This window comes from Siniperca chuatsi, linkage group LG5, assembly GCF_020085105.1.
Source record: "Siniperca chuatsi isolate FFG_IHB_CAS linkage group LG5, ASM2008510v1, whole genome shotgun sequence".
Lineage (NCBI taxonomy): Eukaryota > Metazoa > Chordata > Actinopteri > Centrarchiformes > Sinipercidae > Siniperca > Siniperca chuatsi.
In genome coordinates this window covers 11,228,529-11,244,910 of record NC_058046.1, presented here as the reverse complement: position 1 = coordinate 11,244,910, position 16,382 = coordinate 11,228,529, and the positions used below count along the sequence as shown (strand labels likewise).

At 41.1% G+C, this 16,382-nt stretch overlaps 1 protein-coding gene across 1 annotated transcript in view; it reads left to right on the top strand.

The window, feature by feature from the left end:
• Positions 1-691: 691 nt before the first annotated feature.
• LOC122876543 (leucine-rich repeat transmembrane neuronal protein 4) overlaps positions 692-16,382 on the top strand; it is a 40,567-nt gene continuing 24,876 nt past the window's right edge. Inside the window, exons 1-3 of the mRNA XM_044197027.1 lie at positions 692-831; positions 2,160-2,883; positions 3,369-4,906. Coding sequence (XP_044052962.1) covers positions 2,832-2,883; positions 3,369-4,906 — 1,590 coding nt within the window. The 5' untranslated portion in view covers positions 692-831; positions 2,160-2,831. The remainder of the gene's footprint in view (positions 832-2,159; positions 2,884-3,368; positions 4,907-16,382) is intronic.

Below are 16,382 nucleotides of genomic sequence, written 5' to 3'. Positions count from 1 at the left end.
TTGTCTTAGTCTAATCAATGTATTTTGTATTTCTCTTTTATTTTAATCTTGTTTACCATATTTAGTCACGCTTGAGTGTAACAAAGATTTAATGAATGAATCAAACTCAGTTCATGTCATCCATGCTTGGTATGGAAGCATCATCAGACCACATCTAGTGTGAAGCAGTACACTGAAGGATATGCTACATTCAAAGCTGTGCACAATGTACTGGGTACTGCATTTGCCATTCTTCCAGTCACCTTGGGGTGTGTGTGTGAGAGAGAGAGTGTGTGTGTAGGTTCCTGCCCTGTCCTTCAACTCCAGTTAGTTGATTGATCTAACAACGGAAATTAAATCAGTGACTGCCTCTGATGTGCTGGATGCATCAGTTTTATTATGGTTTCCACCGATTTCTTTGTCACATCCTATCTAACGTCAAATGTTCATTAATGTCCATCACCGGTAATTGTCTACTATTGACTACTGTCATGGTTTGAGGGTTTATCTATAGTATTTCCTGTTTTATTTTGAAATGCTCTTTTCCCCCTCATGTGTCCGGTAATTTTGCTTCCTGTCTTTGTTAGCTTTTCCCGCCAGTTTTGATTGTTTGCTCCACCCTGATTAGTCTCACCTGTGTCCCATTGTCTCCTTTCCCCTGAGTGTATTTAGTCTGTGTGCTTCAATTGTCTGTTTGTCAGTTCGCCATTGTTCTATATGTCAAGCATTCTGACTCTTTCTAGTACTCTGGATTTACTTTATGGTTTGGACTCTCTGCCTGATCCCTATTATATCTGTTTGCCTTTGTTGGGCTTATTCTTTGGTTTTGACCTCTGCCTGCCAGCAACCTGTGTAAGTTTTCTTTCCCATTAAAATCACTGAACTGCACCTGCTCTGCCTCAGTGTCTGCAATTGGGTCCTACTCCTTCCTCCTGCTTGGCAAACTACAACAGCTGCTCATTAAGTACAGAGGCAAAGGGACCCATTAGAAGGGATGACTTTGACCCACAACTCAAAGTCCCATTATGACGCCTTGAGAGCATCCTTTGTTTACCCATGATGCATTTCAGTGTCAGTGCAACTGATTGGTGAAAAAGTTACTTTTTTTTCTTGGCATAGATTAAAAATTACATTTAAAATCAAAAGTTTTTGAATACCGTCTTAGTATTTTTGGTTAAATTCAAACAGTGTGCTTATTGTAAATATCTTAAGTCAGAAAACATAAGAAAGCAATATGTTGATTGAGACATGTTTGACTGTTGTACTGGAAATGGCCAACATCTGGATCCTACAAACACCTGTAGATAATTGTTTTTCTTGCTTGTCACTGTGTTCTATGGTAACACAAATTTAGGATTAACAAGCTGACATTTTCATTACAGGCCTACCTGCCTATGAAGAACTAGTTAAGAATCATATTCATATAAACATCGGAGAGTTTGCCAATAGTTGCTCAGATACAGGCCCAGATCCAGAGTAAAACCACTGGGGGGCTTCTGAAGTTAGTGGGGGCCACTAGTAATTACAACTCCTGCCAACACTGCAACTTTGCAGACAGCCAATGTAATCAAAAATAGCAGAGGCCATACTGCTGATACAGTGTCAGGTACATATACAACATAAAATAGCAATTAATGCATTAAACTATAGGCAGGTGGCACCACAACACAAAGGAATGCATGACTGGAATAGAAGTATATTCACTCAAATAATGTAATTCAATTAATTTTTTAGGTACTTGTACTTTACTTGAGTATTTTCATTATATATATATATCTTCTGTTCCACTGCATTCTAGAGAAAAAGATTGTACTTTTTAGTCATCTACATGCATTTGACATAGTTACTAGTTACTTGCAGATAAAGATTTTACAAAACATAATGCACTTCTAAAAAATGATTCATTCTTATAGATTAAACAACAATAGTAGTTAATAGTGTACATTTTAAAGAAATATGAGCTAGACCACTTATAGAGCAGGTTCATAGTCATGTGTGCCTGTAATCAAAATTTACAAACATTACAAACAAATGTTTTTTGTATTTAAGCCTGCAATGAGATTTATCTAAAATGATAAAATACAGGCTTTTTAGAAGCGTTTGACAGGCAGTACTTCTTCACAAATATCTAAATACAGCGCAAACATACTCCCCATTCCCCTGCTTTAATTGATATGCAGGCTCTGTTCATGAAGACAATGAAGTCTACTTTGGTGTGGGCTGCGGAGAGTCACTCAGTGACCAGGAGAGGGCATCAAAAGTCCTGAAAAGAGCACCAGAGAGCTCAGTACAATCCTACACCAACATCATTCCTGTTGCTATATAAATGATTTATTCTTGATGCCACGGTCAGCGGGTCTAATCCACAGCAGACTGCGCCTTTTCCCTCCGCTTTCCACATCTGAATCAGGATACATCCAACTTGTCGGGTTTGGACCACAGTTTTTTCCTCTTGGTCGTTTTCTGTGTCTTTTCTGCCACTTAACCTAGATTTAACAATTGGCGACTCGGTGTTTAAAATTTATTTTATAGCCTCTCAAAACACGCGCTAAACAGTGTCATTGTCACGAGGCTAAAAGCTTTTGAATGCGTCCATCCAAGGGCTTTGTAAGGTGGCTGTAATATGTATTATCAAGCTGATGTTGTGCGGTAACGTGAGAAAAAACTATAGACAGAGGTTGATGCACACCTTCTGGAGCTACTCAAATCTCCGACAGGTGTGCGGCCGTGCGCACAGTGGATCTGACTGCGGCGCAAAGTGCGTATATTTTCAGTGCAGACAGGCGTCCTGGGTGCGTGTCCAACTACTTGGACAGAACGCCGAGTGCGTCTAACATGTGGACTTGGGACGCATGCAACAGAGAGCCCTAAACATGAGGAGGAGCCGACTCCGCGCAAATATGGGTATGTGCACTGTTCTGCAAGGTACTTATGGTCTGCCTTTCTGCGCAAAGTCTTTAGTCGTTTGCCTATTTACAATTCACTTACAGCTAATGTTGCTGGTGTCTGTGCCCCTTGCGGTTTATGAATGATGACTGCAGGCTGGGGTATCTGAAGGAGGGTTTTCTCTCAACAACTATTTCAGGGATTATGCCTGATGCATGTGGTTATCAATCACCTTTCCAATGTCTCAAGAACATGACTTTGACTGTGATTGTGTGTGTGTGTCTGTAGATTTGCTATGAACACAGGGATGCAAATGAAGTAGGCTGCAAATAACCCCCTCTGTTAACAAATGTCTCAGAGCACAGGGTGGGTTATAATGTTTGGTTCCCTGATTCAATTTAATTTCTATTTTATTCCGTTTTATTCTTTTCTGGTCTGTGTATATTGATCTGATTTGTACATGTTTTATGCTCTTAAATCTATCACTTTTTGTGTGTCTGTAGGACTTCTGCTTTTCAGATGGCTTGTATTCACAGTGCTGGTGCCTGCCTGGCTGCTTGCTGCTCCAAGCGGCATCCGTGAGCGTCCCTGCCCCCAGAGCTGTAGATGTGATGGGAAAATAATATACTGCGAATCGAATGCCTTCCATGACGTGCCAAGCAATGTGTCTGTAGGCACACAGGGCCTCTCCCTGCGTTACAACAGCCTGGCGAACCTCAGAGCCCACCAATTTGCAGGCCTGAGTCAACTGGTTTGGCTCTACCTCGACCACAATTATATCAATGCTGTGGATGGCCAGGCTTTCCATGGGATACGGAGGCTCAAAGAACTGATTCTCAGCTCGAACAAGATCCAACAGTTAAAAAACAACACTTTTCATGATGTTCCGAATTTACGCAATCTTGACCTTTCCTACAATAAACTGCAGGTTCTCCAGCCTAATCAGTTCCTGGGTCTACGGAAACTGCTCAGTTTACACTTGAGGTCAAACTCATTAAAAACTGTCCCAATGCGAGTTTTCCTTGACTGTCGCAACCTGGAGTTTCTTGATATTGGCTACAACAGGCTACGGAGCCTCACACGTAATGCCTTTGCAGGACTCCTTAAGCTCATCGAGCTTCATCTGGAGCACAACCAGTTCTCAAAGATAAACTTTGCTCATTTCCCCCGCCTGACTAACCTGAGGGCGCTCTATTTGCAATGGAACCGTATCAAACTGGTAACCCAGGGCCTGCCATGGATGTGGACTTCCTTGCAAAAGCTGGACCTCTCAGGAAATGAGCTCCAAGTGTTGGACCCGAGTACATTTCAATGCCTCCCTAATCTGCAGACTCTTAACCTGGACTCCAACAAACTCAGCAATGTTTCTCAGCAGACAGTGGAGGCTTGGATCTCCCTCACCACCATTAGTCTGGCTGGTAATTTGTGGTACTGTAACCCCAACATATGTCCCCTGGTGGCCTGGCTCAAGGCCTTTAAGGGCAACAAGGAGTCCACTATGATTTGTGCCGGCCCTAAGGAGGCACAAGGAGAGAAAGTGACAGACGTGGTGGAGACTTATAACATCTGCACAGCAACACCGACCCCCATCCCCTCAACGACATCGCCCCTCACCTCTGCATTTCAGCCCGAGCGGCTGCCTCTTCCCACACAGCCTGTGGTGGACAAGAAGCTGATCTGGAACAGGACAGCCTCCCCTACTACTTCAGAGGCCTCCTCCACCATCCCTTTGCCAGACACGGAGTATGTGTCCTTCCACAAGATCATAGCTGGTAGCGTGGCCCTCTTCTTATCTGTGGCTATAATTCTACTGGTTATCTACGTCTCATGGAAGCGCTATCCCAGCAGTATCAAACAGCTTCAGCAGCGCTCGGCGGTTAAAAAGCGCCAGAAAAAGGCACGGGAGACGGAGCGCTCCCTTAATTCACCGCTGCAAGAGTACTATGTGGACTACAAGCCTTCACACTCAGAGACTATGGATGTGCTGGTTAATGGGACAGGACCTTACACATACACCATCTCAGGCTCCAGGGAATGCGAGGTATGACCGTTGCCCTCCAAAAATCCATTTCCACTGCGAGGCATGAGAGGTAAATTTTCTAACAATCTGCAGAGAAAAATGCTTTATTTTTTTTTCTCCTCCTCTGCTCTTGTCTGTTTTGGGATAAGGAAGTAAAGGTCAGTGCATGGTGACTTGTTTTGCAATATGCTGGGTGTGTTCAGTTCCATATGATTACCCAGCTGTTGTTCTGAATCATGCAGTTTTATTACTAAAATATGATTCCCATTAGCTGAAACTGCAGTGGCAGCTCCTCTCCCTGGATAACTTACATACAGCCAGATGCATTATACACAAAGTAGGTTCACCTTTAATCCCTGACATAAAAGAGCTCATTGATAAATCTATGTATTATCAGCCAGTGTGTTTTTTTTATTTATTCACAAATGGCTTGCTGTCCAGAATGGAATGACAAATGCATTAAATCAAGTCACTGTGCAGGTGGTCCTCTCCTATCCTGTGTGTTTGCTACAACAGCTGCAGTAGCAAATACACGAGTGAGTTTTGATATAATTTTTTCTGAATTAAATATGTAAATATTTACAATCATACCAGCTGATCATGTATCCCATTCTCCTTTTCTGCCTCTGGCAGTCATGTAATTACATTTTACTCATTAGTTTAATTTACAAAGTTCAAACAGTCACCGCAGGCTGGAGAACCCTTTAAAGGCCTGCAGCCATATAAAAGATTAATTATGTTTTTGGGCTCGATTTCTGTCTTCCATTTGTATGCTACTGCAGTAACAAACTGTATTATGCCATTTTAGTTATCTCAGAAATTTAAAGAAATTATTCTGAAACTGAAACTGAAACTTTTGTCCAAAGAGTTTCAGTTGAAATTCTCACCCTAAAGCCGGACTCTTTCACATGACTAACTCTGAACCACTGTACGGCACCGAGGGATTGAGACAGAAATCCTTGACAGAAAGACTAATCAATTTTGTTCATGCTTAATTAGACACACCCCATGGCTATGCATCTGTCTTACTTTTGTTCAGCAGCTTTTTATCATTTGGCACTATGGTTAAGTGTGATGAACAGGACATGTTGTGTTGGGATAATGTTGTGTCACTGGAATCTTAGCTGCACCTTTTGTCAGACTAACCAGACATGCTGTGGAGTACAGGAGACATCTTTCTTCTCCATTGTATCAGTCAGTGCCGCTCAGAGACAAAGTTTTATCTCACGCTGCCACACAGCTCATTTCCTATATTCCATGTGGACTCTATAAATCATTTTATAATATGTTTTAAGTCAGTGGATTGTACTGTAGCACCACTTATTCTTGTTGTGTCCTTTACTGAAGTCACTGGAGAGGCTAGCACATATGTTTCATTGTTTTCAGTAATGTCACACACTACGAGGTACACAGGTAGCTAAATCAGCTCTTTGTCAGATTATCTGTGGCAGAGCATTTCTCAAAACAAGGGAAGCTTGAGGTGAGATGGTCGGCTTATCAATCTTGTAGCTTTCATGTGAGAATGTGGCATGGGAGCATTAAATGGCAGACCTAATGGGGCTTCTGCTAGCTAGAATAACTAATAGCCCATCAGAGGTAAGGAGCCGAGACTTCCCTCAGCTTTGTTATTCCTTGCCCTCCACAGCTCAAGGGAGCAGCCTGAGTAGTTAAAAATGTAATGGGATTTTGTGTGTGTGTGTGTGCGTGTCACATTTTTGTGCCAAACACTGCAATGCAAAGTAAGAACACATAGTACAGCAGGGGACTTTCGAAAACCAGGTTTTTTGCATGTTTAAGTTCGTGTGGTGCATTTATGCTTCAAACGACTACTTAATTTGATCCAATACAGTGTCATGTTCATTAGCCACTTGTCAGAATTTAGTGTAGGTTGTAGTACAAGAAGCACATGATGTGCAGGGATCGTGTCTAGGGCTATTTGTATCACAATACAGCCAATGCAACACAATCTCTCCTGATATATGAGAAGGCTTCTCAGTTTTATTGAATGGCACAGTGGAGAGTGTCAAGAAAGAGAGATGTTGTATCCGAAAAAGGCTGCTTTAAGGTTCAAACCCACAGTCAGAAGCATATTGCGAATGCCCCAACCCAGTGAGCCCCCTGCACAGTATTTTAGCTATCCCAGATAGCATAGCACAGCTATTAGACGCATTTTCAATTAGGAGAAAGAGCTCTCTAATTGAAGCCTGTTATCTTCCGCACACGCCCAGACCAACAGACTTGGAGTAAATTTGTTTCTATAGATTTCCTCCAGCACAGCTCAGCAGGTTGGCTTCGACACTGCAAACTGAACCCGGCGAGTGTGAATTTTGATTAACACTTTGATCTGTGCGGTTCCATGGTCTTCCTGTGGCACATTATTAAAAAAAGCCCTCTCTCCCTTGTATGCCATCCACTTCTGTGCTCACAGAGCAGCCGCAGTGGTTGCCGTCCACCCACAGATCATCCCCTGCAAAGTTAGTTCAGAAAATATTAAGGTGAAAATCCCACCGTCTCAGCCAAAGGCATTCTTGTACTTGGGCAGAATTTGCAAGCATTAATAAGGTTAGGAGATCCTGCCCACATATAATTAAAGTTGGCTGTGAGAACGCAGGTGAAATGAGGAGAAAGGAAGGTGTGCCACTACTGGTGCATCTAGCTGACTGATACAAATGCTGTCTGAAAGACTAGACTAAATATAATTACAATTTTCAACTGAACTAATTTTTCAAGCTGACAGGGTCAGAAGCATTATAATGTTAACAATCTGATGAGCAACCTAGTTTTTAAAGTAACAATTTAGGCCAGCACAAGCCATAATCATGCATGAAGTTGTTTTCATTTTTTCCTGCATTTGCACTCAGAAATGCAGCACCTTGTGCCCACCTCCTGGTTATATTAAAAACTAATGGTTCCTATGGATCTAATCAGTGTTTGCCTAGGATAGATCCTGCAGCTGTGGGCACAATTTATTCAACTTATTTGTTTAATTTTTGGGCAGTAGAATATGAGTCCTGTCTTTATAAGTATAAGAAACTGTCTTATACTGTCAAGTATAAGAAACAAAGATGATGAGCGATCAAAATATACTGCCTTGGCTTGCCAATATGGCAGCTTGAACTTCATCTGTGCGTAAATGCACAGAAGGCAGGATTCCATCATGTGAAGGGAGTTTGACAGTTTTCAATATTTGTTGTTCACTTGCCAAATAAAGGTTAGCCACACGAGTAGAATAGCCTCTAAAAAAGGATGTGTCATTTTTGAACACATCAGTTTGTACGTATGCTGTGGGACAGCACACATTTGAGTGAACTTTTCAACAATTCAACGCAACATACTGTGATGAAAAGTAACACACATACCATTTGACAAATGACAGATTTTTAGTAATTCCATAAAAATAGCTATTTCTTTTTCCATTAATTCTCATCTTGCTTGGTCGTCTTCTTGTTTGGTGGAATTGAAAATTACTGTAACTGCAAGACTGGATGGCAATGATCCATGGGTCCGCAAAAGTAGTCTACATAGCTTTTATCATACCTGATGATTTTGTGAAAAATGGTCTGCTTGATTCAAACTCAATCCAATGCAAAATGCAGGAAGAAAGCCTTTTAAGTGAATTGGCTGTAATGGCTGTTACACAACATCATTTTTTAGTGTCATGTATCACTTATCATTTTGTAAGTGGTATAAAAAAAATCACTGCAATAGATTTTTGTGTATGATCAAGCACATCACAGTGGCTTTGTTAGGTGCTTTTATACTGGGGACCTGTTGGAGGATAACACATGATTTTTTTTCTAATGCAAGTTTCAAATTCACATTTTTTCTGCAGACAAGCCAAATAAATTGCTCAGGACAGGACAGCACCAGGCTTACTGTTGTAATTCATATTTTAGACGTTAAAGGGAACAGTACGACATTTTGGGAAATACACTTATGAAGAGAGTTTACTTACTCAATAGAGACCCTAAACTAACTATATTCTAGCCTCTAAATATGCCAAAAACAGACATTAAGTATAAAATGTATCAAAAACACACATAGCTGAATTTATACAGTATCCCCCTTCATTCTAGTCAAGGCTGTGATTTCATGCCGAGTTAAAACGATGCAGAGGGATTCATTAGCACAAATGCACATAATCAGACCTATCTTTGGTGTTAAGCACCTCTCAGGCTGCTATGTGCGTGGGGTGAGATCTCCCCCAAATAAACATACTCTGCGATATGTATGATTCTGTCTTTTGACAGATGTTCCTCTTGGAGGTGTGATGTCTGCTCTGATGAGGAGGTGGAATACATTTAACAAACTTAGCAGCAGGGAAAGGCAACACCAGAACTGTGCAATAATAGCCTGTAATCTAACATGGCTTGTTAAAATGAATATGGCAATTCTGTTTCATAATGATTAATCTTAGTATCTCCTCTTTCATCCAATTGATGTTTTCATGATTGTATTATTCACATTATGATGTACTAATAGCACATGGCCCAGCCTGCTAATAGCTTAATCTGGCACAGGCGGAAAACATGATGTTCTTCCTCCACGCTTCAACACAGACAATATTGAATTTCACTCTGGGTTAGATGTACTTATTTACAGAACATATACGATGAACTGCTGTTTGTTTCTGACTGATCATTACAGACTCTCACGGGAGCCTAAAGCCAGACGAGTGATAGTCGCAGGTAGATCACTGAGAAAACATTTTGCTGCTGAGGAAAAACAGATGAAGTCATCGCTTTGTTGACCTGCAAACATCCATTTTAAATTGAGGTCATCATTGATTGACAACATCATTAACTCCAATATGCACTTGATATTACACGATGACCTAGTCATTCACTTAAGCCCAAGATCAAATCAACTTGTCTGTTATAAACAAATCAGGTGAATTGGTACATGTTAGGACTATACTGTACAATAATGTAACAAAGAACTCTGGAAAGGAATTAGAAGAACCATTTTTACCCAAACTAATTTGGGTAGAAATTAAAAAGACCACAGAAATAAATCAAACTAATTCATCCTTTCCCATCCCACAATCTCTAGTGGTCCTCCCCTCTTGCAGCCACACATAAACCATGATAAATATTTAATGTGATATTAAACTTCTCTTTTGTGTTCAAGGCCATTTTGTTCAGGCAATGGTGAATCAGCTAAAACCAATTTTGTGTTATTTAGAAATATGTTTTGATAGAAACCCTTTCTGATAGTGAAAATCTCACATTCCAGTCAGTGAAAACAGCTGATGTCAATCAACTGGATGCATTACTGAAAACAAGTGTTGGGCAACAACAACAAAACAAGAGTCTGCAGCCATGCTAGCAGCCCTGTGAGGATGTACTTACGCACAGTGGTACTTTGAGCTAAATGCTAACATGCTCATGATGACAATGCTAACATGCTGATGTTTAGCAGGTATAATGTTTGCTATGTTCACCATCTTAGTTTAGTGTGTTAGCATGCTAACAATTGCTAATTAGCACTGAACACAAAGTACAGCTGAGGCTGATGTGAACATCATTAATATTGCAAGTATTAATGCAAGGACCTCCTCCCTCTGCTGAGTCGGCTGCTCCATAACAGTGTCACACTATTTCCTCATTTGCTTCTTACGGACAACAGTCATAATTCGCTAGAGGGCTTTGTCATTTGCTTGAAACATATGTTGTTATTGGACATTTGCTGAAACAACTGATGCTGTTGTTTTTCTTGGAAGGACAGGCTTTAAAAAGTGAAATCTAAAGTCTCCATCAATTTTCAGTCTTATCTGAGCAATTAATAGAACTGCCTCAAAGGAAGAACTTAAACATACCTTTAGGACGTACCTTGCTTTTCTGGACTGATTTTGTTGCTTGAAGATGTAATGTCTCATCCACTGCAACATTTCCAGCTGGCTATAACTTCAGGGGTGAACATCTAGTTTTGGTGTTAGACACTCAAAGATTCGCTCACAATTTTACACCAGCATTCAACAATCCATCATAAAAGAGAAATGCATTATAGAAGAGGCACAGAAACCAATTTCTCCGCTGACAGCAGCCTCAACAGACCACAATGCAATGCAGCCTCATGATATGCTGTGGTTTGAGTGAGGGGTGTGACTTTTTTGACGCTCACTATATGCTATCACCGTTTGCTATACTCTGTCTGCCAGCACAAGCCCTCACTCTCTGGCAGTTGTTGAAAGGCATTTAGGGGAAAGTAGGAAATCACTAACTGAAGTTGAAGCAGATGTGGCGAGTTAAGGGAACTTGGGTATCCAAAAAATAATTTGGTCACCTCAATGCTAAATCACTCCTGGCATACACTGAGTCTCACAGATTGATGATACATAACAGTGTAAGTGTATCCAAGGGTGGATTTTTCCATTAAGTCTTCAGTCTGAGTTAGGGCCGAGGAACAAAAGAATTATTTAAATTCTCGGGGAGTCCGGACGAATGTTTCCCTTGAAAAAAGTATTTGCAGAAATCTGTACATTTTTAATAACTTCCCACAAATCTGAATCCTGTATCGGGTGTCCTATTATTATGGCATATCTATCAATCAGTAATCACATGCCCTGGATTCCCTCAGATTAAGCTTCTGTTCACTCAATCAGTGACACTTCTGCTATAATGGGATTTGACAGCTTATCTAGCACTTTATGAAAAGTCGGGCACCGCAGACAGAATGAATAATATAACATGAAAATATTAGACATAACATTTTATGCTGTTTTATGGTCACAGCAACCACGTTAATTTTTCAACTCAGCTTGAAGCAGTTACTGCCTATTTAGCCCTTCATTTTATTTTGATTCATTTAATTAGGGTTATTAAGTTAATTTGACTGAGATGCTGTAGCTCTGCCTACTGTGTCATTTTCATTCACTGCAAAAGAACTTAAAAGTGATACTAAAAAGAGAATGAAGTGTTGAGTTGGCACATTACCACATGTCCTAGTAAGTTGGTGGACTACAATTTGAATCCCCACCCTCCTCTGCATAAAAACGGGGCAGTTTCTTTCATCTTTTTCCACTGGGAAGGATTTTGATGTAATGTTGAAGTGTACCTCAAGAATAGTATTGTGATTTCCCCAGAAACTAAAACCCCTTCATCATGAAGCTATACCGTCTCAGTCTGTCTGATGGGACAAAATGGTGAGTCAGTCAGCATAAACTGAGAATGATGCAGCATCTCTGCCAACTTCTCTTCTTTTTCGGTGATTGTGAAATGCCTGTCAGGCAGCTGCATGTGTGGGGAGAGATTTCCCCAAAATAAGTATAACCTGGCACATTTCTGTTACCTACTATTTGGCAGAGTTCTTAGTTTGGTGTGGTATATATATAGGCCCTGCTGACACAAAAACAGATATTCGCAACAAGACAAGAAACAGTTAAACAAGACTAAGCGTCCTGTGTGAGGCTGTACTACAGCAGTGCTTTGAGCTAAATGCAAATGCCAGCATGCTGACATTCTCACAATAAGTGTGTTTCTATCCACCTGTTTTTATACACATTTTCAATTTGCACATTTAAAAAATCCCTCAGTGGAAACATTGGAAATTCGGAAAAATTTGCTTGGCTGAGGTGGAAGAGTTGGTGTATATCAATAAAAGCAAAATGCCATGAAGTGCAATGGAAACAGACTTAGCAAATAACTAAAATAAGTGACTTAAACATCACTGAAGCTTCTTTTGCTCCACTGAAGAGACAAAAAATGACAGCAGATGAAAATATCAGGTCTGTGTGGAGCAATGAGGAGATGGTCTTTCCTCAAATTAATACATGAAACAAACAAATTTGGAGATCCCGCTGTTTATCTCGGCTCAGGTGCAGCTGGAGATGCGCGAACCAGTACTGTAGGTTTCTCATGTGCAGTAGCCCCGTGCGCACCACCGGGTGGGCTGCTGACAGCATCCTGAGAAGCGACATGACACACCTCGCTGGCTCCGCATCTGTGAACCTCAGACGTTGGGTCATCTGTGAAATCGCCTCCACACGCCCCTCTGACAGTTGTCATGGCCTGGGAGTCCAAGAGCAGCCCGGGGTATGGCATCTGCTTCATCATCATCATCTCATCACCTTACTCACTTTACCTGAGGTAATGAGACAGCCCCATCTCTCAATGGGGTGCTTCTAGTCAACATATGACAGCCTGTGTATCAGTGTAGCAATGTGGAAGTGCTTAGATGCTCTACTGGTGAAATGAGGCATGTGGGGAGGGAGGGAATGGGAGCAACATATGTATTACGTGTGAAGGACAGTCTGTGCTTCAGTGTAGTACAGCAGGCCGTGATTCTTGAGTCGACATGCCCAGCAGAAGAGTCTGAAGTCGACGTGGGCTGCAGGCACTCCACTCTGTCCTGACGGTGAAAGCCTGAGAAGGTGGAGGGAAACCAGCTGCCGCAGTCTGAATGTAGATGCCTTGACCGCTGTTGAGCGAGCCAGCGAGGGAAGCAGTGTTGCTTGCTAGTGCTAAAAAAGATAGCAAGTCATGATGTAGCTAGAGCCTGTTAGCTAGTGATGCAGCCTGAGCGGTACTAGTCTACAGTTAGCAATAGTGTGCTATACCCTCAGGACACCGGCGTCATAAGGCCTCTGCTACGGATGCGACGTCGCCACGCAGCTAGCAGTGATATCAACCAACGTAGATTACCCTGACAGCCCCGGCGACACTACCTAGACTAGCAGTAGCAGGTGGTGAGTAAAAAAGGGGAGACGAGCAACGCATGCACTGGGGCTTTATAGCCCTGCCTGATTGGGCAGTGAGTGCAAAAATTCTGTCTCAGGTGCTGAGGCAGAGCCTCGAGGGTAAACCAATAGCGAAGCCAGTTAGAGAGCATAGCATGTATGAAATAGAATTAGCTCCACCAACTGCTCATCTCAATGCGCCCAACTTCTAATGTTCGCATGAACAGTAGTTGCTGGAGACAGGCATTAATTTGCATTTTCTTTGGCCGATTTTCTGGTATAATGTATACCATGTTCACAGTTTTAGTTCAGCCCGTTAGCATGAAAAGTTTAGTTAATTAACATGAAACACAAAGTACAGCTTAGACTAATGGGAATGTCACTTTGTTCTTAAACAAAAGTATTGGACAAATTAAAATTTTGATCTGAAAAATTGATGATGACCAAATGATCACCTAAGGTGATCATCTGGTCACCTTAGGTGATCATGATGATGTATCATTAGGATAATAAAAATTTAAATCTTTTGCTGGAGGAAAAGTCAGGGGATCACCATAGTCATTAGGCTCATCTGGAAACCATGAATGTCTGTACAATATTTGAGACAGTCCATTTTGTAGATATTGAGATATTTCACTGGATGAGTGAAAACTTTGTCTGTTGTTGAAAAGTGGGGAGGTTCACCAAAGTCAGAAGAATTTATCCTCTGTGTACCATGGATATCTATACTACATTGAATATTTGGTGCCATATAATTTGTTGTGACATGTATTGTGCACAGGTAGTAGGAAAGGAGTGATTCATCTCTCCGTTTTCCCTCCAAGTGCCAATGTATCCTTTTCAAATGAAACAAATGGGTCAGCCCTTTGTTCCAGCAATATTTTTACTTGCCCTATCTGAAAGGCGTGTAATACACTGATCAGCAGGGTGTTTCAGCAATCAAAAAAAGCCCTCCATGCGGGACAAAATAATAGTAAATTTGGTCATTCACAGAAAAAAAAACAACACTATCTACACTATACAGTATGTGAGGCAGATCATCCTGTTAGTATTATATGTGCTCTGACTGAGCAGAATTTAAACAAACCTAAGCTGATTTCAGGCTTTCTTCTCCTTCAATTCTCCAATCCCCAGGTACCCTACCTCCATGTTTTAGTGCCATGTTTTTTTTTCACCAACATCCTCTTCCAGCCATGTTTCCTCAGTCACTGAAAACATAAACAGGCCAACAAACCAGGTAACCTGCAGTAGGTAGACAAACAGACAGAATCAAGAAAACAGAAAGCTGATACCAGCAGAATTTCAAGTTGATGCTTTTCTTGACATTACTTTAGAGTACATTTGCTCTTATTTTGGTCACAAAGAAGAAATCTATACCATAATGGGGAACTCATGAAATAAACACACATGAGAGCAGCAGAACTAGCCAATTTTGATGAGCTATTTTTTCTCCTGCCATTATACTCTGCAATCAAATTAACTTGAGAATAAAAATTATATTTTTGTTTTAATGTTGGTAGATTATATTGAGAATATTGAGAGCCAGTGTAATGGGTTAACTTGGTTATGAGGTGAAATGATCATTTATGCACGTCATCCATTTTTTCCTTCCCATCAACATGATGCAATGGATAGAACCATATCAGTTTTTGTCAAATGAGCCACACTTCAAACAGAGATGCTGAAAGATGTTATTACTTACGTTTCCTATAGTGATCCTAGAGAGTTGATGCCATGCCACCTGGTAGTAGCTTTAGGGTGTTTTCACACCTAACCTGTTTTGTTCGGTTCAGTCTAACTCTGGTGTGTTTGCCTCTTCGGTGCGGTTTGTTTGGGCTGGTGTGAATGCTGTCAATCAAACTCTGGGACAGACGAGACAATCGGACCAAGACCGCTTGAAAAGGAGGGCCTTGGTCCACATCCAAGCGAACTCTGGTGCTCTTTGTTTGTGGTCTGAAAGCAAAAGGACCAACCACTTAAGCTTAACTACTATTACATCCATCTGCAGATTGTGTTGAACTGTTCAGGAGGCAATCTTAAGCAATCTGTATGAGCTATATATATATATTTATGCAAATCATTTGGTAACCTTGGTAACACATATGTACGTCAGCACATGAGTGCAGGGATTGTCCCTGATCAATCAGACAGTCAGAAGCAGTTAAAATGGCGATAGTTGCATCCATTTCTGTGCACTTTGGCACTTCATTAAGTCCATTAAAAAGTGTGCAACGTAGCAACCCCACAGAAATACCCCCTAATAATACTAATAAACACTCATAAACATTTTTATGAGCTCTTTGTAACACCAGAGAACATAAATATACACATAAGAAGCTTTAAAGTGCTGCATGACAGGCTGTCAGTTATGCCAAAAATGTCAGTCTGTATAACTTCATGTTTGTAAAAAGCCTGTGTGAACATGAACCAGACCAGAACTAAAATTCAACAATGTATCATTTTTTCCCTGGCCCCGGACCAAACTACAGACGTGAAAGTGTCCTGTGTGCTACAGTACTGCACCCCACCACATATCAACAAGTTCTCCAAACTAAACAACAAAATAAATTGTTTGTCATTGCCTTCCAAAATTACCCATATAAGTGTTTTCTAATCTGATGCCCCTATATCCATAACATCAGTTGTCAGGGCCTCCAAAAACCGTCACAAATCACAGTAACTGTTACAATGTTATAATGGTTGTGTCTATATAGACAGCATTAAAATATTTTACTGGGCTCCCTGCTGTGCTCTGGTGGGGTCCTCATTCATTATTCTCTAGAAAATGGAGGAGCTGGAAGCTGCTCCGTACAACAGGCA